This window comes from Drosophila navojoa, chromosome 5 (assembly GCF_054131105.1).
Source record: "Drosophila navojoa isolate 15081-1374.11 chromosome 5, UAZ_NAV_1.0, whole genome shotgun sequence".
Classification (NCBI taxonomy): Eukaryota; Metazoa; Arthropoda; class Insecta; order Diptera; family Drosophilidae; genus Drosophila; species Drosophila navojoa.
The window spans coordinates 5557700-5582383 of record NC_142893.1 but is presented as its reverse complement, the minus strand read 5'-3'; the positions used below and the strand labels follow the sequence as shown (position 1 = coordinate 5582383).

The window sequence follows — 24684 nt, the reverse complement described above, 5'->3', positions numbered from 1 at the left end:
TATAGAAATACAGAAAACAAGAGTTGCTATAATCACATCTGCTGAACAACTAATATGGTATATTAGCTATAAATATACTCTTGACATTTGGAGCAAACCTTTGTCAAGCGCTGCTTCAATTTGCTAATCAAGTTTTTGTTCAATGATCGTTATAAAATATATTTATATATACGAGTATGTATTTCTCTATTTCCAGTTGTGTTCAACACCCATTGAGTGTTGTATATGGTATAAATATTTCGATTATTAGTTATGATGCACTTGAAATACTCTTTAGGAAAATATATAAATACATATATATAAGGCCTAATCTACAATATTAATAGAAGAAATATGAATATTGTTTAATGATATAGTTTCAATTATATAAGAACAAAATATTAATGTCCACCTGTAACACTATTTTAATAAATATTCTTTCAATAAATATTCTTTAAGTATTCCAAAAAGGTTTTTCTTTAGTATTCATTGTATTACACAACGATCAAAGAGCTACTAAACCTGTTTTCGAATGCAACCAAAGCTGACCTTAAATTTAATTAGATTGACTATCTAATAAATATCTTCAGCAATAACGAAAACGAAACTGGAAAAAACTAAAACATAAAGACCTAAGATTTGATATCTGCAGCACACTCACAATCTTAACTTCCTATACTTCGTAGATCTTTTTTTCTTCTTCCAAAAAAATGACGACTCACGGTAGGCATACGGACCACCAAATGGGTGTCCACGGTCTCGGTCAAGCAAATGCTTTGAACTTGAGCGTTTGAGCATTGATGCAAATGAGCCTCATCAACATGCATACATATTTATCAATGCAAATATACATATATGTATATGCTTATGTACATATGTATGTATGGTTAGCTATTGATTTTTGAACGATCATAAAAATTGTAAAGAAAAAACAAATGGAGACAATGGTTGACACATTTGTTGCCAGTAAGCCTCACCGACTGGGAGTGTTGTTCCGAAATGCCAACAACAACAAGAAAAACTAAGAAACAACAAAAAATCGAAAGACGAAAACAAATAGAAGCGACTAAACTTGGCCTTTCAAAGTGTGGCCGTAATTACAGACTTCCGCTAGCTGCAAATGCCCGCCCAGCCAAAAGAGAGAGGGAGAGGGCAAAGCGAGTAGCTGGCGAGCGGAAGAGAAGGGGTAGACAGAGAGAGAGAGCGGAGAGTGAGGGATTGGGTTATAGCAGACGAATGGGACAACTGAAGGCGCCACAAGGTATCCCGTTACAGGGCCATAAAACTTCAATAAGAGCAACTGGCGACAAGGCCAAATTATAACGCATACGCACACGTAGCCAGAGCAGCTGAAGCTGAAGACCCAGCTAATTGGATGCGATAAGACAAAAGGGGTATGGGTGGATAGCGCTGGGGGTGTTGGGCCAATGCTGCTGCCACAGCTGACAAAACTTAAAAGTGGGCGGCGCATAACAATTGTGGGCGATTTGCATACAATTTGGCGCTAGAATTACCAGCAAAGCGGCGACAAAATGTTGCTGCGTCATTGCCAAGCATACAGCGAGAGAGAGAGAGAGGGAGAGGGAGAGAGAGACAGAGAGACATATATTATACTGCATGCATGTCTGTCTGCATACAGTTAATAAAGCTGAAAACTGGCTCAAACAATAAGCCGCATTGTTGGCCATTGTGCTGTCGTCTGTCGTCTGTCAGCCTTTCAGTCTGTCTGTCAACACAAACAAACAAATATATCAGAGCCAAAAATGAACGAAGAAGAAAAAACCAGGCAGGCAGTCGGACATTGTCAAGGCTGGCCTCTATCTGAAGCTTGCAGTTTAACTGTAAATAAATAAAGCATAAGAGAGAGAGAGAGAGAGAGAGAGAGAGAGAGAGAGAGAGAGAGAGAGAGAGAGACAGAGAGAAGAGGAAGAGGGAGAAGGATGTAGACACATAGATTTGCTGCCAGCAACACATGTGCTTAGCAACATCTCCGTCTGCCTAGGGCAGCTAATTAAGTGAGGTGCGAAACCAAAAAATAAAAGCTAAAGACCAAAAAAAAAAAAAAGGCTAGCGGAAGGCTGACGTATATATCTTCACAGCTTGCTCTTTAACTGTAATTGAATAAAGTGCGAAGCGAGAGAGGGAGACGGTAATACTTGGCTTGGCAACTCCTGCTTCACTCAACATGTTGCTGGCAACACTTGTTGCTTCAACCAGCTTCATTAAATTCGTAAAATCAGATCAACTGCAGGCCCCACTCATATCCTGCAGTTGAGCTATAATTAAAAAATAAATAAGTAGATACAGTGAGAGTGAACTGCCCACACACACACACACACACACACTCACACACATTCAATTTAACTGCAGTCAACATGTTGCTGGCAACACTTGTTGCTTCAACAAACCACCCACACACACACACACACAGAAGCAGCACTCAGAGGCTTTGGGTGGCCAGGCCGCCCGCACATTATCCTCAACATCGGCTGTCGGCTGTCGTTTGTCGTCTGTCGTCAGTCGTTTGTTTGTTGTCGGCCGTTCGTGGACAGGTTCTATATAAAACCGGATGTTTCGCCAAACATCTGCACAGAACTGTTTCACTTTGTCACGGTCAACAAGTGTCCTGCCCCAAGAAAGCGCCGCACACACAGTGGAACAAGAGCCAGTTGCTGCGAGTGGTCGGTGCAAAGAGTGCTACGAATTGGTATTTCTTCAAAAGGAATGTCGATTTAATTGCCCAGCAATTATCGCTTAACTTGATATCCCCTATTCGAAAAGAAAGGTGAGTTCTTGATCTCTAAATATAGCGTACGCTGAGTGAAAGGACATTGACAGTTGTGAAAGTCAAGCATGAATTTGTTTCAAAATCTATGCAGAGCAAACTCTATATAAAATTCGATAATATAGTGAAAAGAACTGTAAGTAGTTTTAATTATTTATAAACTAACAACAGAGCTAGAGATAAAGAGTGCCTGAGAATTTTTGAGAATAAAAAAAAAAAATAAAATAAATATCAGTTATGTTTGTTTGCTTAATAGTTTTTTTTTAGGTGTGATTTTTTAGTAACAAGTTTTGCTTTATGTTGCTCTATATTTTATATAGTGGAATACCATGATAGGACAGTTGATAAATGTAATTAGTTTATTTTAAAATATTTAACTAAAATATGTGAAAAATTTTAGCAGGTCTCTACAGTTTTTTCTGTTATTTCAAATTCATTTAGAAATTTGTAAACATAATAAATCTTATAAAATTTAGAGTATATACCCGTAGATAATTTGCTTGAAGATAACCAGCTATTAAAAAAAATAATAATTAAAGGAAACCCGTAAACTTTCTCTAATATTATACAATATCTAATCGTAAAAGTTGTCTAAATTGAATGTAGACTGCATAAGTTGCTTCAGAACACCTATGTTAATAGCCAGCTGAGTCTTACGAGCTAGAGATGACGCACAGCATGTTTGATGTTTTGTTGTTTCTTATTATCAAGTTCTTATATAACATTGAATCTTCACTAAGATAAACAAAAGTTTTAAGCATTAAGGTTCAAGTCTTTTGATTATATTTTAAATTCAACTTTGTTAAATTCAATTCTCAAAAACAATTTCGCTGCGAAATCACATAAAAAGCTGAAAGCGTGGCAATTAGAGGGAAGTGAATTTATTTCTAAAGATTTTGTTCTATCGATGATGCTTTTGAATACTATATAAATATATATGTATAAGTTTAATTGTTATATTAATTTTGTATGATTTTATAGTGCTTTATATTTTATTTTTATTTATTTATTTAAATAAAAAGTAATTAAAACATTTTGATTTTTACTTTATTAAAACAGAAAAGAAGTGAAAAGAAAACTAAATTGTCGCCAAAAAAGACTTAAAGTTAGTATTTTAGTATTTTTATATCACTAAGAGTTAAAGTCTTTTGGAATGTTATTTATGGCGAATAGATTGAAAAGGGTTTACGAAAATATCAAATTTCAGTTTTGTTCGGCTGCACGCCAAAAGGCAAGTGAACCCAAAGCACGTGCTACACTACATAAATACAGTTAGAGTTAGCATTCAGGTGCTAGATGGCAGGCGGCACATAGTAATAGTTGCCACACAAACACACACACACACACACATTTTGGACTTAATGAAAGTAAATTGAAATGTTTACGGCTGCACTTCGGAGAGCAGCAGCCGCAACAAAGCGTCGCTAGATCTCCATATCCATTTGCCAGCGCAGCGCAGCTCTGTGTGTGTGTGTTTTTTTCCGCTTTTCCTCACACTATCAACCAGAGGTGGGAAATGCTTAGCCGTTATCCGGGCTTATGATATGTGCAGCTCAAGAACTAGCTGCGATGCGTGCAAACATTTTTGATTTATCGTTGACAATGGGAGCAGTTCACAGGAGCTACAGCTGGTAGCTAAAAATGTTGCAAATATCTGAGTGCCACACGGGGCCATCATTTGTCTTTTAACGTGTCATCGCTGAGCTGGCTGCCTACATGCCTGATAAATTACATATTTAAATTTAGCTACAAGCCGAAGACACTTCAAATGTATCGCATTGCTCAGTTATGAAAATCTGATTAGAAATCAAAATCAGACAAAAAGATAAGAAAAGAAAAGAAAATGAAAGCGAAGCATGCAAAGTTTCAACTTTCATATGGCAGCTAAGCGAATTAACGAGTGTGCGTGCGTGTGTGTGTGAGTGTGTGTGTATTGATATTTGATACATGAGTTGAGCCACGCGACGTATGTGTGATGCGGGATGAGTGTGAAATAATAAAGGTGCCGAAAAGTTGCGAAAATTTATGATGAATCTTCTTCTTCATCGTATCAATTCAGTTGCAGCTGCCGCTGCTGCTGCTGCTGTTGCTGCTGCTGCTAAATGCTGTTGCAACATGCTTGTCGAGTGCATCATTCGTCATAAATTCGATGACGGTTTGTCTGCGCTTCGCTTCGAGTGCCTCGATTCGACAGCGGACGCATGTTGCAAGCAACACTTTGCGGCATACGAATACAAATAACCGCGAATGCGTTAGGGCCGGATAGGAGGAGCGCAAGGGGCTGCTGGCGGGGCCTAAACAACGCTTGCCATTTGTCACTTATTGCCCCAAATGAATTGCGTCTGATTGCGCTTGCAATACAAACAACAGCAGCAACAGACACAGCAACAACAACAGCAGCAACAACAACAACAGCAGACACAACAACAACAGCAATAAAGCATTAAATTTTCGTACTTTTATACACTTGTTCAGGGCATTTGCAATTTGACATGAAATATATGCTAAATATCATGATATAAGGATTATATTTTAATAGTATATGAATAGAAGAGAAGAATATTTAATAATTTATTAAACGATTCAATATATCATTGAAGTCTTTCGCTTGCAATTCATTATTGAAATTTTAACTTTCATTTCTACTCTATTAAAACCAGGCATAGAAACCTAAGTTCCTAATTATAAAGTGTTTCCCAACTTTTAGTTAACTTAACCAAGCTCAGCCTAAACAACTTCTAGCCTATTATCCCTTAAAACTATATCATCAAGCTGTCATAGCAACACAACCCCTAACAAAATTGTGTGTTGCGGCTATAAATTTAGACAATATCAGATTACTGCAGCATAGGTCAATCGAACTGTAACCTGTTCAGAAAACCATAAAGTCGATTCGGAAAATCATTTTAATTATGTTCAAGCCACTGAAAAAATCTATAAAATTTACAACCTTTACCTTGACTATAGCCTTCAGACAGTAAAGCTACTAGAAGGTGACTGCCAGATGAGTTGATACTATTTCGATTCACTCACGGACAAGGGCTTTTTGCAGCCTTTCTTTTAGATAGATCTTACTCCAAAACTATTAAAACTCTCTGCAACAATTATAAACTTCCTTCTAAACTTAATTCACCCAGTAAAATTTAGTTTACCTAGCAACAATTCGTCAGTTAGGGTATTTAGTCTTCATCTTAACAAGACTTAGTCGTAATTTTTTCCTTTTGCACACAAGTTTTGTGAAATGTTACATTAATGTGGAGTACATAAAATGTATGTTAATGTGCAGCATTTGCCAGCTCAGCGCAGCTTAGGGTCAACATGTTGTTGTTGTTGTTGTCGCTGCTGTGGCTGCTGTTGCTGCTGGTGTCTACGGCGTAGTCTGAACAAGTTTTTTAACGGTTTCTCTTCAGATGGCCTAGTCAATTTTTAAATTGAGCGATAAGTTGACCAACATCGCGCATATTAATGTCAAGTGAAACACGAAGCTAACTTTTAACTCAGTTATAAACAGTCTGTCCGAGTGTCTATCCGATTTCCGAACTCTTATATGTAGCAACAACATTTTCAGGGTTTTTTATCAGATTAAAAAGAAATATATAAATATTTTATATGCATTTGCCGAGAATAGATTTATCTCCGATCTGCACAGAAGAGTGTGAGGCTTATAGAGTGAATCAAGTTTTCATTAGCTAGACTAGAGGTCTCTATGACCTTTCGAGAGGAGTATTTATACGAAATCTATTTATAGTTATTGAGTGTGTTCAAATCGAATATGCCTCTCAGTAAGGACCAAATTATTAATTAATTTGCTGTTGCTTCAAGAAAATTCTGCCTCTAAGCTCAAAAGTCTGTAAAATCTTAACTCCGGATTAAAAGTTTCCCATATTTCCGTGCTGCATTATCTATTCTTGCTAAACCTATATATAGAATGTACATTAGAGACTTCGCGGAACTCTTGGCTTTACAAAGTTCCCAGTTCTGTCTGGCCTTTGCACTCGGCCAAGTTTTTCATAATTCTCAGCCGTACGCTAATTTACTTACACAACAGCTCCTGCAGCTGCAGTGCGTGGACAGCGCGCCTCACTTTGGCCATTCGACGCCTTCATCTGTGGCCGCATCCAAAACCCATAATCATTTGCATCTCTAATGGGCTATTTCGCTGCTGACGAAGAGCGAAATGTTCATACATCAACTCTCTCCAGTTGCTGATGATGCTGCCGGAGCAGCGAGTGCTCCTCCTACTGCTACTCCCACTTCTACTCCTCTTACTGCTTTGTTTCTGCTGTCTTTATCTGTTGCTACTCCCTTAGCTCTGCTCCTCTCTCTGCTGCTGCTGCTGCTGTTGCTGCTCCTCCTCCTGCTTTCTGCTGCTGCTCGCCCGCTGCGCCTGCTTAGCGCCTTTAACAAGTTGGATTATGGCTTTTAATGTGCCTCTATGTGTCTATGTGTCTACGTATGTGTGTGTGGGTGTGTGTATAGACTCATGTTGCTATTGTAGCTGTTGCAGGTACTGTTGCTGTTGCTGTTGCTGTTGTTGCCTTTTAATGCGCTTGGTTAACTTTTTACGCGCACATTCATATTTCGTTCTTGCCATGGTGGATGGATTATCGCATAAATATTGTTATGGTTAATTAGCGGGACACTTTCGTCCAGCCCAAGGCAAACAAAAGGCGTTAAGCAGCTGCCCGGCCACCGGAGTAGCTAAGTCAACTTGTTATACAACAACAACAACAACAGCAACAAGAAGTCCAAGCTGTTCTTGTTGTTGTTGTACTTGTTAAGTAAAATGAATGTGACCTACGCGAGGGCGTTAATGTGATTAAAACTTGTAATAGATAATGTAGCAAGTGATTTAAGTCCAGCATCTTATAATTATGTTATATGCTACCTTTACCTCCCACTCACCTCCACTCTCCCTCTCTCTTTCTCTTTCTGCAGCTCCTCTTAGCCATGGGCATTGCCTTGATGTTTCTGCTGGCCCTCTACCAGATGCAATCGGCCATACACAGCGAGATCATCGAAACGCCAGGCTATATAGAGAACTCGCTCTTGGAATCGGAGGAAGTTAATCCCAAGGCAGTGGAATCTGATATTTTGGATGGTTTAGCCAGCGATAAACTGGACCAAACTGAACTGGAGTTTCGCTATCCGATCTCGGCCATTGGCATTGATTACAATAAAAACTCCGTAGTACTACGCTTTCAGAAACACGCCCACAAGACCAATTCAAAGTACGATCCGGACTACGATATGAAGCGCAAGTCTATGCAGGACAATTTTATGCGCTTCGGCAAGCGGCAGCCGGAGCAACTGCCTCAGGCGACGGGACCGGGATACTACGAGGCTGCCAAGCGTTCGGGCATGGATCGCTATGGCCGTGATCCGAAGCAGGATTTCATGCGCTTTGGTCGCTCGCCTTCCGATTTCATGCGCTTTGGTCGCTCCCCTTCCGATTTCATGCGCTTCGGACGTGATCCCAGTCAGGATTTCATGAGATTCGGACGCTCCGATAACTTCATGCGCTTCGGCAGAAATATGAATTTCCATGAGGAGCTGCGCAGTCCCAAACAGGATTTCATGCGTTTCGGTCGTCCGGATAATTTCATGCGCTTCGGACGTGCGGCGCCCAGTGATTTCGAGCGTTTCGGCAAAATGGATTCGAATTTCATGCGCTTTGGCAAGAGCGTAAATAGATCGGGAGCAGGAACTGGAGCCGGAACTGGAACGGGAGGTGGATTAGCCAGTTCTTCGGAGTCCAAGCAGCTAAATAAACTGGATGGCAAGCAGCAGGGCACTGAGGAGACTAATCCCGTGGATAAGGCCATGTCGATGCTATTCAATAAGCAGCAGCAGCAAGCTCAACAGGGTCAGGGGCAGGCTCAGAGGTCAACTCATGATCAGCAGCAATTGAAAAGCGGCGAACAAACCGAATCGGAGGAGCAATTCTATGAACCATAAATTCTCACACACTTAAAGCACGCTGTAAATATTTCAAATTGGCCAAACACAACTGAAAATGATGATACAAATATATACATACATATATACACACTATAAATGTTGCAATAGTAAAAAAAACTATAAAACACAACTGTACTTTGAATTTTTAATAGGGCTGGATTAAAAATTCATCAAATCTTTGCTCTGCTCAATAAATTATGTCAAACGATATACCATACATAATATATAGATATTGAAAGCAAAGGTCAAAGGTCACATACATATGTATACACAGAGACACTAAAATGTCATAAAACTAAATCTAATATCGAAAATTTAAAGTGTTAAATGTAATTCCCTAAAATGCATGCAAATGTTGTGAACAATCTTTTAAATAAAGACCACTCGCTAAATTATTAGTCGATTTTTTGACATCTTAAAAGCGTTAAATTAGGCATCGGCTTTGGCATTGACCTTAACGAAAAGGTAATTTAAATTAATCGCTTTGCTGTTGGCGCCATCTGTTGCGCGGTAGCGTGAACAATGTAAACTCAGTTGTGAGCTCAACTGTTTTAGCTGTGCGCGATGTGGCAGCGCCAAAGCAACAAGTTGTTAGCTAGGGGTGAACGCGTGCCAGCTGCCTGCCACCAGATGAAAGCGCATAGCAATGCGTATTTATACAAAGAATTAAAAAAGGTAAATATAATAATTATGACCAGTTAAAAACAAATTTAAATTATATTTTTACGGTAAATTAGAATTTAGTGAGTTTGTTTTTCGGTTCAGCAGTAATTAACTAGAGCAGTTGCGACATCGTGCACAATCGCAACACGCACACATCTCTAGTTTGAACAGCTGAATGTTGCGGTTGGCTTCTGTCGGCACCAACCCGTCTCGCGTTTGTTTGATTTGCGTATTCAATCTGCATAGACCATTTATTAACACAACGAAATCTCAACGGTGAGGAACAATTCAAGTAAGTTGCAAGCAAAATAAAATATTCAATTAAATGATTGAATTTGTAGCAGCCACAGCAATTGGCAGGCAAGTCTAAAGTCCAACTTGTTGCTTTGTTGGCGGTGGCGGTGGACGCGGCGCTTGTATTTGTTTTTATTTGCTATCTATACTGAAATATATAAATAAATAATGTACTCTCTATATGTACATTGTAGATATTGCAATTAGATTAATACGCTGCTGGCTATAAAGGCGATAATGTCGGCTCTGTTGAAAATGCATCGAGGTGAGTTTAAGAAAAAACTGTTAATTTATAAATGCAACAACAAGAACACACAATTTGGCGATTACATAAGATTAATGCTGATGAGATTCTAGAATATGAAATTCATCAGAGAATAATAAAAACGTAAGCAGTTTATATAATATGAACCTTTGCCAACTCTGCGAAATGTTTAGACTCTCTTCTGATTGGAGTTCGTATTGGGAATCTCATTGATTTCTTATCAGCTTATGCGCTTCACTAATTATAAATGCAATTTTCTCTGCAACCACGCCCAGTTCACAAGCTCTTTACGCCCGCCTTTGTGCGCAGCGTTTCAGAGGCAGCGAAATATCCGAAGATTACCACGCACTACACTTTGAATCCGCGGGAGAAGGACGAAAGATGGAAGGACGTGGACATGGAGCGTTGTGTCGAAGAGGTGGATATTGTCATCGTGGGTGGCGGACCAGCCGGCATGTCGGCAGCCATACGTGCCAAGCAGCTGGCTGCTGAAAAAGATCAGGTGAGCTGCTTATGTCATAGCTCTCCAGATCGAACGATAACACAAATTTTATTCTTGCTCGACAGGAAATTCGCGTTTGCGTAGTGGAAAAAGCCGCTGAGGCCGGTGGTCATATTCTTTCCGGCGCTGTCATCGATCCGATCTCTTTGAACGAGCTCATCCCCGACTGGAAGGAGCAGGGTGCACCATTGAACACACCCGTTTCGAAGGATACGTTCTCGTTCCTTACGGAAACGGGCCGCATATCCATACCCATCTTCAAGGGCTGGCCCATGGACAATCATGGCAATTATGTTGTTCGCCTGGGACACTTGGTCAAATGGCTCGCTGATCAGGCGGAGGCACTAGGCGTTGAGATCTATCCTGGCTGTGCAGCTTCTGAGGTGCTCTTCCATGAGGACGGCAGCGTCAAAGGCATTGCCACGAATGATGTGGGCATCGCCAAGAATGGCGCACCCAAAGAAACCTTTGCGCGTGGCATGGAACTACATGCGAAGACCACAATCTTTGCCGAGGGCTGTCGTGGCCATCTTTCCAAGCAGATTATGCAAAAGTTCGGCCTCAACGCAGGCAGCGAACCACAAACCTACGGCATTGGACTCAAAGAAGTGTGGGAGATTTCACCCGAGCGCCATCAGTGAGTTATCAAGCAAGGATACGCTAGAGCACAATCGGAACTTATTTTATTTATAGACCTGGTTTAGTGGAGCACTCAATTGGCTGGCCTCTGGATCGGTTTACATATGGTGGCTCGTTTCTGTACCATCTAAATGAACCCACACCCACCATTGCCGTTGGCTTTGTGGTTGGCCTAAACTATAGGAATCCATGGATCAGTCCGTTCCAGGAGTTCCAGCGCTTTAAGACGCATCCCAAGGTGCGCCATGTGTTTGAGAACGCCACACGCATTGGCTATGGCGCACGTGCCATCAACGAGGGTGGCTTTCAAAGTTTGCCCAAGAAGCTGTCCTTCCCCGGTGGCTGCTTGGTCGGCTGCAGTGCGGGCTTCCTGAATGTGCCACGTATCAAGGGCTCGCACTACGCCATGAAGAGCGGCATGCTGGCCGCTGAGAGCGCATTGGAGGCTATCAATGAGGGCACGCAGACCACAGCTGGCGTGGAGCCCGTAACTTATGCAGACAAGTGAGCTAGGAGGACCTTAAACTTATAGCTAATCGAAAATCTGATATGCATTTACCTTTTTAGGATCAAGGAATCGTTTGTCTGGAAAGACTTGTACAAGGTGCGAAATGTGCATCCGTCCTTCCACAATCCTCTGGGTCTTTATGGCGGCCTTGTGCTCAGTGGTTTCTCCATATTCATGGGCGGTCGCGAGCCTTGGACTCTAAAGCATGGCCCTCAGGATCACGAATCACTGCAGCCGGCAAATGTTAGTCCCCGCATTGTATATCCCAAGCCAGATGGCAAAATCTCGTTTGATTTGCTCTCGTCGGTGGCGCTCACAGGCACCAATCACGAGGGCGATCAGCCACCCCATTTAACATTGAAGGACGATCGCATACCCGTCGATCACAATTTGGCCATTTACGAGGGACCCGAGCAACGTTTCTGCCCTGCCGGCGTATACGAATATGTGCCCAACGAGGAGGGCGGCAATATGAAGCTACAAATCAATGCACAAAACTGCATTCACTGCAAAACCTGTGATATCAAGGATCCCAAACAGAATATCAATTGGGTGGTGCCCGAGGGTGGCGGCGGCCCCGCCTACAATGGCATGTAAACTAAATGCCAATGCTGCAAAGAGATTTGTAGAAGTTGTACCATAAATGCATTTGATTAGTTTGTAAATTGTAAAAAAAGCAAGAGAGAAATACTAAATTCTAAATTCTAAATTACTCTATAAACAAAAAGGTTGCAATAAAACAAATATTGAGAATTATGAAAAGTATGTAAATGTTCAGTTGCCAAAAAGGTGTTTTCTTTGTTTTATTTAAAAGATCGCTACTTTTCATTTTGTTTAAAACATCAACTTAATTTGTAGGTAAATATTTATGCCACAATCAATTTGTCAAAACCTTTCATATTCAGTGCACGGATAAAACTTGTTTATATAATATATAATATATTATAAATATTTATTTTTGGTTTTTATTTCCATTCTATTATTAGCTGCTCTCTTTTGTTATTTTTTGATGTTTCATCAAAATTGTTACTAGTATTTTTTCTTTTTTTTTTTTTTTGAACAGAAATACATTGATGATAACTATATATATTTATATATAATATCGATCTGGAGCGCCTTGTACATATATATGTATATATTTATAACTTAACTACTTGCATATCACTTAATTTGTAAAATATTCATTTCTCATAATTTTTGTTTTCTTATTTTCTTTTTTTTTTTTTTGCATTTTTTTAAGACAGCGCTTTGAAGGTTTTATAAACTTTTAAACGCCTTTTTCTGGTACCCAATCATAGCTTATGTTTGTTAATTTTTAAAACATTAATTTTATAATTGAATCTGTACGTATTTATGTCTTAGTTTGTGCTCATTAATGATTGATTATCTTCTGGACAACGAATTGCAAATGGAACCACATACAATTATCTTTAACACAAATACCTAATACACATCAAACATTAACAACATTGAAGATGAGTGGAAAACAAAACTAGAAATTGAAATTATACTATATTAGGCTATATATGGTTGATCTATAGTGTCTGCTTTTATTTTAATGTAATATATTTATATATATATATGGTTAATGCATAAAGTCTTGTTTGCCATTTAACACGCTTTGCTTATGTTTCTAATAGAGTTTCATAATCTTAATCAGGTGCCCCATTCAAAATCGTCGTAGAACAGTGCAATTTCCATTTATTCTTTAACATACATATTTAACTAGTTTATTTGATCTCAATTGAATTGTTTCAGATGATAATACCTTCCAAGTCAATTCAACTCAATATTTATTTAAATGTTGTGGTCCCTGTGACCTATGCATCGCCTTGCAGACGTCCAGCTATACAGTGCACTATCATCGTATATATCATGTATATATAACTCTATATGTATATCTATATGTGTGTATGATCTCTTAAAGTATTCAAAATTGTATGCCGAATCGTAATTTCTTTACTTTCCAATCATAATTTTTCCACGTTTTTTTGTACATTTTGTGCTGCTCTCTCTCTATCTGCTTTTTCTTCGCTACATGAGTAGTTTCCATAAATTTATTATAGTTTTTCTTTTTTTGTGTATTTTCTTAAAGCTTAGTTTAATTTTTGTTTCAATTTGTTTAGGTTTGCATTAACTACTTGTTTTTTCTTTAAATAGCACAATTAACACCTGTATTGAAATATTTTCACCATCAAGTTTACAGTTTCATTACATTTTTTCATGTATTTATTAACACTTATGTTTTTTTCTTTTGTTCATTTAAGAGGCACTGTTCTTAAGGCAACACACTAGAGAGTGAAGTTTTAGTATACCAAAAACAAAATATTTTATTTACACTCAACTGAAAATGTGAAAAACCGAAATGAGGAGAAAATGTTGTTTGTTGGAAAAGTGTTTGTTCTTTTGCAAACTATATATAAAAATTATTATTATTATTTTGTTTATTTGTTATTTTTTTGGAACCTTTGGGCTCAACTTAAGAACACAATATATCAATGGGGATGGGAGTACACTACATTTAACACTCACTGTACTAGGTTAGATTAATTGCAAGTACTTTCAAGTATTTGTAAGTACTTTTTGAGTACCATTTAAGTATACTTGACCATATATGGACAGCTAATATTCATTCAATCTTTTTTTATATATATATTCAATTTGTAGCGAGCTCCTTTTTTATGCACAAATCTGTTTTAAATTTTCAAAATGTTTTCCATGTATATATTTCTATCAGTATATATGTTTCAAAATATTTCTTTAAAAAAAAAGGAACTCGTACAAACTGTTTGTTTTCAATGAATTTTTGCTAATTAACATCTCAGTATATTGCTAGAAAATATGTAGCTTGAGCTACTTTCTATTATATATATATATAGGTATATATATATGTATGTATATATTTATATAGCTCAGTTTTGTTTTATATATATATATATATATATGTATGTATGTAAAGCTTGTTGTTGTTCATCTTTGGGAAACCTGTAAAGTGTAAATGTTTATTGTTTTTGTGTTCATTTGTTGTGCATTCGGATCGTTAAATTTCGCGCTATATCAAGTATGCACAGCTGCTGCTACAGTCCGTAGCATACAAATAGAAGTACTGTTAAATTATTTGCATACATATGTTGTTGTTATTGTTGTCTTATTTTTCTCTTTTCTCTTTTTTTTTTCATTTTACATTGGGGCTGTATAAAGTGCAACAGGTCATGTAGTATCAGAGCAAATATTTACAGAGCGCGTTTACGTGTATGTATATATCTATATATGACTGTGTGTGTGTTTATTTATATATATGTATGTATATATACATATACAAAAACAAAATTTTAAAATGTGCAATTGACATGTACACAGCCACACCCACCGACATGTAGCTAGCCGCTTAAGTACTAAAAATAAAAAGAAATTGTTTATAATCATTTTTATTTAAATTATATTTTGTGTTTTGAGTTGTTGTTTTACAAACTGCATTTAAACTGTATATATGTATATATATGTTGTAAAAAATACAAAAAAGAACTTAAGGCTTCATCAAATCGAAACAGAAATTCACGTGTGTGTTTTTTTTTTAAGTTAATTACAAATTATGACTTCGTTTTGCTTACAAATCAAAGAGAATTAAAGTCTATCAAAATAAGGATTTTACTTTATTTTATGATACTTAAATAAGGTATTTTTTTTTTCTTTTTAATTTAAGTTTAAACCAAAAGTTCTTAACGCCCACGCAAAAAGACTATAAAGTGTAAACCTAATACAAAATCATAAATTATATTTTTAAATTAAACTGAGTCGTTGTTTTAAAATAAAATATATATATATTTATGTATAATTTCTTTATTATAAATTTTGTCTATTAATATTGCAAACTATAATCAACCGAAAATTCATAAATTGCACTTGAATTCAGAAAATTATTGCATGAAGAATTATAAAGGAAACAAAACATATTTTGAGTACATTTTCATGTGTGTGTGTGTGTGTGTGTGTGTATGTAAGCGAGATTTGACAATTTTGTAAAACTTGTTCATCTCTTATGTATAGTTATATATGTATATGTAGTATATTATATATGACTTGCATGAATTACGTATATTTTAAGTGTAATTTTTAAAACTTACTCGAAACAAAACATGTATATATATATATTTGATATATACAATCATAATCGCTTGCACTTGACCTAAGTTTAAGTTTTCTTTAAATTGATTTAAACTAAATCAGCTCAACACACTAAGAACTAAACGAGTTTGAAAACTTTACTAGCAACATTTCTATAATTATTTGTTTATATATATAGTTTTTATAACTATTATTATTTTTTTTTTTACTTTTTAAAATTAATATTTAACTAACTAGGGGGCGCTTTCAAACATGACTTATGAATAATGTTTTTGTATGGGTTGGTTTTGTGTGTGTTTATTTAGATAACATTAAATTATAGCTACTAGCAATACACATATACATATATGTATATGTATATGCGTATTATTATTATAAGTTACATATTAGACAATAATTGTAGATATGACACTGTCACTTGTTTTTCGCTTAATATTTAAAAGAAAACCAATAACAAAACTTTTCGCTTCCAGCTGACTAAAATTCATCAAAACTATTGCACTGGTCTGGAAACTTTACTGTGCTCTGTTCATGTTGTGTTTTTTGTTGTTGTTGTTGTTGTTTATTATTATTATTTATTGTTGTTGTTGTTGCTGCTGCTGCTGCGGACCATAGCCCACGGCCAGATGTTGGCTATAGCAGTCATAGCCGTTGCCACGCCCATAGCTGGCAGCCGTGTGGAACACGCGTTCTTTACGTGGAGGCGGCGGCATCATGACCAGATCATTGTCACAGCTGCTGCTGCTGCTGCTGACTGGCTTTCTGTTGTTGCTGTGATGTTGCTGGTGTTGCTGTTGTTGTTGTTGTTGTGGCTGTAGCTTATAGCTGGCGCCACGTGCCGGCTATGTACCCCAGCCGCCGGATATTCTTGGCCTTTTGTGATTGGGCGCATCATAGTCGCTCAACTGTTGCTGTTGTTGATGTTGCTGTTGTTGTTGCTGCTGCTGCTGTTGCTGTTGCTGCTGTTGTTGCTGCTGCTGCTGCTGCACCGCAACCGCTTGTAGGCGCACATCCTGCTCGCCATTGGACGCACCTGCGTTTAAGATAATAAAATCTGTTAACCTATTAGTTGAGCTGCTTCGATTGCATATGTGTGTGGCACGGGCGGGCGGCAGGCGGGGGCTTTCATTTGTTTAAAGCCAGACGCAATGGCATTCAACGCCTGGCAACTCATGTGTGACGTGTGTGTGTGTGTTTGTGTGTGACGTTTATGTTGTTTGTGTATGTGTGTGTGGATTAAATGAGCGCAAATGTTAAACTCAGCTTAGGTAGTCAACTAGCATAAGTTAACTAATTAATGGGTTAGTGAAAGTAATCAAAACAACAAGGCAGGCAATTATTGTTATATTTAAAACATTTCTTCAGTGTTGTGAAAGATACAAAATTTGCTTGACAATTTGGTCTGTTGAAAAGTATGGGGAAAATCATAAAGTGATATACAAAATTTTGGCTGTGTACGTGTTAGAGCTGATAAACAATCGATAAACACCGATAAGTGACGATAACTGAATAGAACGTTTTATATATTCCAAAAAATTGATTGAGTCATGAATCAAACGATTTTACAATTTTAATATTGTAATAATAGCTTAGGCTATCGATTAAATACCGATAAGATATATAATCGAAAATGAATCGATTATTCAAGATACTTAAGATATTTAATCTATAGTCTATGTTGCCTTTTGTAGCGTATAATCTGCTACAAAAATGCCCATCGACAATTCCTATTTCGTTTATCAATTCCCTAACAATTTCGACAAGGGCAAATCAACAACGATATTTCTGCAATCAATATTATTATCAATATGCCCATCAGCTCTATTATGTGTGTATTGATGAGAACTATTCAAAAAGTTGTTCCATGTGTGTGAGAGTAATGTATGACAATATATGTTTGTATGTGTGTGTGTTCTCTATATGCAATTCTTGTTTTTGTATGTATGTATGTATGTATGTGCTTATGTTTGTTTGTGTGCATGTGTGAGTGTTTTGGCCAATTTACCGGCAAAATTCCATCTAGGATTATGTCCCATAAGCGCACGGTACGGATATCCTTCATACTTATCATGCCCTAAAAATTGTCATATAGTTGTTGTTGTTAATTGTTGTTGTTGGTTAATCAAAACGAACAAACATATTTTTTGTTTTGTGCGCCAGCAGCAATAAAGAAGTAGAAGAAGAAGAAACGATAAATAAATGCGGCTGCACACACGAGAGAGAGAGAGAGAGAGAGAGAGCGGCATCAGCGGCGTATGCGTAATATTATTCGATTACGAATACGCCGCATGAGCCAAAGATTAAATTTTGTTTCATTTCATTTTCATTTTCTTTCTTGTTTCTTTTTGCATTTTAGATAGCATTAGAGTACATGCCGCAAAAAAACACGAAAACTTTCTAAATTAGTAGAAAAACAAGTTTGTTGTTTTTTTTTTAATACAATTTTCTTGCGGATCAAAGCTGATAGGAAAATTTGGAATAAAGAATTTCGCTGGACATACCTGGTGTCGGTGTTATGTGACCTGTTGAGGAGGGCCGCGAATTGGGCATGACCAGATGCTGTTGCGAATGACTTAGGACGCTCAGATTGGTGGCCTGTTCTGCACTGCCATTTGTGCCGCCGCCGCCTCCGCCGGGCGTTAAGACCCCGGCACCGCCCAACTGTGTGATGGCATTGATGGCTGTTAGGACGCCCGCTGTTGAGACATTGCTGCTGGTGCTGCTGCTGCTCGAGCCACTGCCCGTGGAGCCGTTGCTGTTATGCTGATGGCCACCACCGCCACTGGCACCGCCGCCGCCGCCGCCGCCGCCACCACCACCGCCGCTGGCAGAGAGATCACGTGGCGGCGATTGCGGTTCCGCTTTGACCTTGATGGAGACGGGCGAACTGGCGGGCGGCGGTGTGCTATTCGAGACAGCCAGATGCGATAGACTGCAAGGCAGATTATGATGTTGGTCGCCGTTAAGTGTTTGCCTGCTGGGGCTGCTGCTGCTGCTATTCGCCGGGCTCGGGGCCTGGACTACCCACCTAGTGTGCTGCACGAGACCCTGATGCCACTGCGGCAGGCCCATTATGTCCGCGCTCATCGCACCCGACTGCGAAAAGTCCTGCGCCCCAAACGTATAGCTCGCCAGCGGCGGCATCGGTGTCTGCAACGTCACTACCGGCGTATTCAGTGACGTCTGGCTCTGGCGCTGCTGCAATTAACCAAATATAGATTAGTCTCTAAATTAGGGCTAACATAGAGATGCATCAGTAGCATCTGTAGATCAAGAGAATGTACTGAATGTCTACTTAGCTAACGTCATAGATTGTGAAATGTTACTTTGGGATTTTAAAAGGATAAATTTACTCTACATAAATTCCATTAAATATAAGAGATTATCGTAGATATTCTGAAAGAACTCGATTTTAATACCTTCATAAATTATTTAGCTCTATATATCTTACTTTTAAGAAATTTATGCTAGCATTATTATTCTCCGCTTCTTTTTCACCGTGCTTCACTCTTCAGCTATTCATAAACGTGTTGCATAAGATGTCTTACATTATTCAGTGTTGCATAATTCTAAAGGCTTCAAGAAGAGTTTGTCATGAATAGGCCGTACAGCGTGAACTGTGAGCTCGAATGCCTTACATAATAATCTACGCTGGATGCTCTTATGCAATGTATATCCCATGGCATAAACGTCACTCTAAGTGTGTGTATATGGGCAGTGTTGTATAATACTATTATTCAGTAACAATTTCATTGAATGGTGTTGTATAACACAAGTCGAAAGCAGGAATATATATTAAAGATTGTCAATTTTCGCATAAATACTGTAAATAAAAACACTTTTCATATACCCTATACAGTGTTGTATAACATCATTATTACAGCACAGTAGAGGCTAAGATTAAAGACTTTGTCATAATTCTACTTTTCGTATACCCTAACTATAACTTAATTAGTTCAAATATTACTTTCTATTTTCCAACACTTAACTTAAAGCTTATATAGAGCACAACTTACATCTGCATAGGCAACATCGTCCGCTGTCGCCGACATATTCGGCGCTATGGAGGGCGGTATGACGACACGCAAATTGGAAGCTCTGCCATTCTGGCTGCCCGGCGATTGCTGTTTAATGGGCAAATGATGCGCTGCAAGCATTTTGTATATTAATTGTTAAGTACACATATCAGAGATTAGACTGATGATCCACCGTACACACTGTGATTAAGTGCGCCCAAGTGGAGGAGACAGTGGGTGGGATGGGGACAGTAATCAAGAGGGGGCGTGTAACAGTTGACTAAAAACTCAGCTAATTGTATGTGTTATGAATATATGTGTGTGTGTGAGTGTGTGTGTGTTTGGATGTGTGTAAGTGAGTAAGTGTCTCTATGTGAGTGTGTGTGTGAGTTAGGTTCCCTTATTGTAATATGATTATTGTCAATAATGCCCACCTATGCCAGGACTGGGACCTGGACTGGGTGATCCCACAAGCGGCGAATGTGAATGTGGATAACCGTTTGACATCTCCAACATGGTACCCGATGGATAGACTGATGTATGAAATATATAAAGAATATATAGATATGCAATAGTTTTTTTTTTCTTATCACAATAGAACTGGGGAGGCAAGACAATATTGAAAATCAAAAACAAAAACAATTTGCAGGCAGTATTAGAGGTAAGTTCAAGAAAGTAGGACCCAAAATGGTCTGCCTAGGTAACGAGTTGTGCATGCAAAAAGTAAAAAACTAAAATCGAACTAAAAAGTAAGTAAATTAGCTCTGCTATCTGCGTAGAGTTGGAGTCACTTGGTTAAAAAAAAAAAGGAAAAACACAAGGCAAGACAAAACAAAATATGAAATAAAAGAGTAACGAGTAACGAGTAGCTTGTAGCTGTTAGCGAGTAGCTAGCAACGAGCAGCGATTAGGGCGCAACGAGTTCAACTCATAAATAAATAAATAAAGTCAGTAGAAGAACGTAAACAGTAACAGAAATTGTAATAAATGAAAGAAAATTGTGCACCCGAGACACTGTACTAACTTATTAAGGACATCCCACCTGAATCCGTCTCCGAACTCGATGGACGTGGGCTGATGTTTGTGTGGGACATTTGTGGGCTGGCCTGCAGCAGATTCTCACCGTAGGAGCCTGGCACTGGCACCGATACTGGCAGCGTGTAGCTCGTATTTGGCATGGGTCGATTTGGTGCACCGCCACCGCCGCCGCCGCCTCCTCCTCCACCGCCACCGCCACCCGTAACGCCGCCAATGTTCATTTGGCTGCGCTGCATCATATTCTGAAATTCCTCGTCGATCTTATTATATTTGGCTTCGGTGCGGGGTGTTAGCGTATAGTCGGCCTCCGCTTCGGGTGAATCCGGTGACATGACGCCGTTTTTGTTCTCCTTCTGCAAATGACAACGGCACACACAGAACAGACCGAGAACGAAAGAGAGAGAGAGAGAGTGGGTGAGTGTGTGTGTGTGTGAGAGAGAAATTTGTGTAGTGGTAATTGGCTGCGACAGAGTGAGACTAGGGTGGGGGTGCACTTGGCACTTGACACGTCGCCGCTTCGTTGATGTGCTAAATTATGTAAATCTTGTCTACGCTCTGCGCGGCATTAACATTACAAAACAATTTAAAAGGCAGCAAACAAAAGACAACAGCAACAACAACAACAACAGCAACAACAATGCGAAGAAGAGCCGCGACAATGTCCGCATTAGAAATGCAAAATTCATTGGCGTCCCACCGGGCGCTTCCGCCTGACCCTTCCAAGCTCTTTGTTAGGGCTCAAAACGAAAAACGTTTGCTTGCTCAGTTGCATAGCTCTCCTCATTGTTGTTGCTGTTGTTGTTGTTGTTTAGTTTATTGTTTTGTTTGTATTTTCCGCGTGGCTGCTGCGCTTTTCACAGTTCACTTGACTTTCCATAATTTTATGCAAGCGCCGCGCGATAAATATCGATAGCTGTATAATTAACAAGCAGCGAGCGATAAAAGAGGTAGACAAGAAAGGCGAATAGCGCACATAGCGAGCGCCAATTACAGCGAGTAGAGTTCAACGAGTACCGACTGTAGCGGGTCGAGACCATAGCGAATAACGTTGTCCAAGACCAAATCGTTACGGGTCTTAGCAACGTATATCGAGAGCTACATATAACGATTATCAATTACCGAAATATTGTGAATTGAAAGTCACGCGTAATACTGACTCTAGTGAGAACCGATTATTACGATTATTACAATGTAAATATCTCATTAACTTACCTCAATGATATTCTTGTTAGTTAGCGATTCGTGTGGCTCATTGTATTCGGTATATTTGAGCAATACACGATCCATATCGGTGCTGGCATATTGATAGAGCTTATTACTGGACGAGAAGATGATCAGCGCTATCTCGCAATCGCACAGCACGGACAGCTCATAGGCCTTCTTCATAACGCCAAACTTGCGTTTGTTGAAGGTCACCTGCGGGGTAAAGAAACACACAGAAAGAGAAAGAGTATGAATAAGAGAGAGAGAGAGTGAGCGAGAGAACGGTTAAAACGAAACAAAAGCGAGCCAACCGAAATTGTTCACAATTGGCTGTTCAAATATTCATGGGAAATGTAATTAGAGGCTTCGTCTCATAGACCAGCACTGACAGCGATTGGTAATGAATCGATTATGGCCAAGTCAAGGCGAGAGGGCAACCGCATTGTTGTTGTGGCCATCAGTTATGACGCGTTTACGACTTGGTTAGGCATTAACCTTTACAATGCCGCCAATGTCCTCTGCTTGAAAGGGTTTCCAATCACCAATGCACGCACACGGCACGAGCAAACTGTTCGTTTGAGGCAAAGCAACAGTTAGAACAAAGCTAAGGGGTAGTTAATGTGTTTGTGTGTGTGCGTGTGTGGGTGTATCAATTAGAACTAGTTCATTGAACATAGGCGAGAACATTTTACACGGGAATTGAACTAATGAAAAATTATATGCGAACTAGGCTATAAATATGCAGAGTCCTTAACTAACTACTGGTTCTCAAAAACTGGTTCTTAGCAGAACTAAGAACTATGAACTGATATGCGAACTGTACTCTTAAAGAACTAAAGAAAATGTTTAGAGAGTTATAAATTTCTAGCCATACATTAAGAACAAATCTTTGAGAACAAGTTAAATATATTTAAGGTTTTCATTAAAGAATCAGAACTAGTTCACAGTTGCCCACACCCATACTCAACTAGAAGGCAAGTATTTTAATGAATTTTTCATAAACTATTTTCTCAAACTTTTGCTCAACTTCAGCTCAATTTTAGCTATTTTTTAGTGCTTCCGCCTGTTCTTCATTTAGTTGAAGCCCTTTGAATTGTTTTCAACAATTTTAATTAATAAATTTCTAGGCATTCGTTGGCTATCTTTTTGCCACAAGCATGCTCGCAGTTGCTTTAATATTTCGTGTACGCTGCCTTCTTAAATATTAAGCATACGCAGTGTTTGACTCACCTGTCGATTGCGTTCATCGGTGATGCGTGAAATCTGAATTTTTTTGCGACCCATGGCAACAGATTTCGATTTGATACACCCAAATGCTGTTGACAATAATAATATTTCCTTATTGATGTTGTTGTTGTTTGCTCCACTTCCTGTTGCTGCGGTTGTTTTTTTTTTTTTGCTGGCTCAAAGGTGAGGCAGCAGTTGGGCTTACTCCTTGTTGCTGCTGCTGTTGTTATTGTTGCTGTGGCAAACGTTGGGCATATTATATATATATATAGAGAAATATATATATTGATTCTGATCTATATAGATATATAGTCTGTAAATAAGTGCTGGACGGCTTCTCGAAACGGCAAAATGTTTGTTTTTTTTTTCACTTGTTTTTATTTATTGTTTGCTCCGGTGATTGTATATATAAATATATTTATTTGTTGCAGTGTAAAGTGTATTCTCAGGTATCTGCAAAAGAGTGAGAAAAATAATGAATAAATTAATATATGTACATATGCAAACATGGTGAATGGGCAGCCATTATCTGTGGCCAGCCCGATAGCGCTAGACGATTCAACTCGGGCTTAACTCATCTGCCCGCTGACTTCAAAAGGTGCGCCTGGCTGAGCAGGCAGTGGAGCAACTTGTTGACGCTTCATTGGCCACGTGCCGAAAGTTCAATGCACCTATCCTAGTCTAAGCACTTTGCTCCAGCTGCTGACCCATTTATTTTGTTCTGACTAGGCCACATTAGCCAGATTCCTTGGATTAATTGATGCTCTGCTGCCCGTTGGCATTGCATATCCCTTATACCGTTTTTTTTTTTTGCCTTGGCTCTAGCCTTCGCCCTTTATAAAGTGCGGCTCGATGGACACGCTCTCACGCGTGGTTAGCACCGTTCGCCTATGCGTACGCTTTGATGTCCTTCAGGTGTCACACACACACACACACACATACTAACAGAGGCGCCCACCTACGCACGACCACATTGAGCCACGCTTTCTACATTAGCTATTCATCAAAGCATAACAAGGCAAACTCAAGGCAAAAAAATAAAATAAAATAAATAAAAAAACAAAAGTTTTTGACTTGCTTTGAAAAGAAAAATACAAATTAAAACAATGCGTGGGAAAATTATTATGTTATTGAAATTAATTCTTAAGAAAATCTTATAAAACTTTAGAATTTTTCAAATATGAACTTATCAGACATAAATATTATGATAGCTGATAAGCAATGTGAGTTCTCTCAAAATCGTTTGGAACTAAGGGAGAGTTCAAGTTAACATAGGCATTACATTGCAGTGCTCTGTTAACTTTCTTCAGTGCTATTATGTTATGGTAAGCAGAGAGAAAGCCTTTTATTTGCAACTGTTATACACAGATGTAGAATTAACATTGTAACATATTCTGTTAATTTTTCTGTTAAATCATTCTTATACTCTGCAAAGATTACAGTGATGCTGCTGTTATATTTATGCATCTGTTACTCATT

At 38.6% G+C, this 24684-nt stretch overlaps 4 protein-coding genes across 9 annotated transcripts in view; 2 read left to right on the top strand and 2 right to left on the bottom strand.

Moving 5' to 3' along the window:
• The first annotated feature begins 2520 nt into the window (after window positions 1–2520).
• On the top strand, window positions 2521–9116 carry FMRFa (FMRFamide related propeptide). Its single transcript, XM_018103552.3, has 2 exons — window positions 2521–2764; window positions 7703–9116. Exon 2 carries the CDS (start codon window positions 7715–7717, stop codon window positions 8720–8722), a length of 1008 nt encoding a protein of 335 aa, XP_017959041.1. The 5' UTR covers window positions 2521–2764; window positions 7703–7714; the 3' UTR covers window positions 8723–9116.
• A 388-nt stretch (window positions 9117–9504) lies between these two features.
• Etf-QO (electron transfer flavoprotein-ubiquinone oxidoreductase) lies at window positions 9505–12358 on the top strand. Of its 4 annotated transcripts, none has more exons than XM_089260820.1 (7): window positions 9529–9680; window positions 9730–9748; window positions 9877–9947; window positions 10223–10449; window positions 10515–11086; window positions 11143–11592; window positions 11656–12358. In XM_089260820.1, the coding sequence occupies exons 3-7, from the start codon at window positions 9920–9922 to the stop codon at window positions 12191–12193; spliced, it is 1815 nt and encodes a 604-aa protein (XP_089116946.1). In that variant the 5' UTR covers window positions 9529–9680; window positions 9730–9748; window positions 9877–9919; the 3' UTR covers window positions 12194–12358. The 4 variants fall into 4 exon arrangements, with proteins under 4 accessions (XP_017959022.1, XP_089116947.1, XP_089116946.1 ...); XM_089260822.1 differs by having other exon boundaries at window positions 9530–9664; XM_018103533.3 differs by lacking the exon at window positions 9730–9748 and having other exon boundaries at window positions 9505–9680.
• A 3934-nt stretch (window positions 12359–16292) lies between these two features.
• Window positions 16293–23395, bottom strand: Mef2 (myocyte enhancer factor 2). 3 transcript variants are annotated; one of them, XM_018103511.3, is made up of 8 exons: window positions 23209–23395; window positions 21988–22191; window positions 20762–21128; window positions 20172–20270; window positions 19738–19868; window positions 18223–18919; window positions 17727–17795; window positions 16293–16775 (listed from the first exon to the last, which is right to left on the bottom strand). In XM_018103511.3, the coding sequence occupies exons 1-8, from the start codon at window positions 23260–23262 to the stop codon at window positions 16564–16566; spliced, it is 1833 nt and encodes a 610-aa protein (XP_017959000.1). In that variant the 5' UTR covers window positions 23263–23395; the 3' UTR covers window positions 16293–16563. The 3 variants fall into 3 exon arrangements, with proteins under 3 accessions (XP_017959000.1, XP_017959020.1, XP_017959006.1); XM_018103531.3 differs by lacking the exon at window positions 20172–20270 and having other exon boundaries at window positions 18223–18653; window positions 18750–18919; XM_018103517.3 differs by lacking the exon at window positions 17727–17795 and having other exon boundaries at window positions 16293–16754.
• Pdrg1 (Pdrg1 prefoldin-like subunit) overlaps window positions 23361–24684 on the bottom strand; it is a 56166-nt gene continuing 54842 nt past the window's right edge. Inside the window, exon 6 of the mRNA XM_018103560.3 lies at window positions 23361–23658. The gene's annotated coding sequence lies outside the window, so the exon portion shown is untranslated. The remainder of the gene's footprint in view (window positions 23659–24684) is intronic.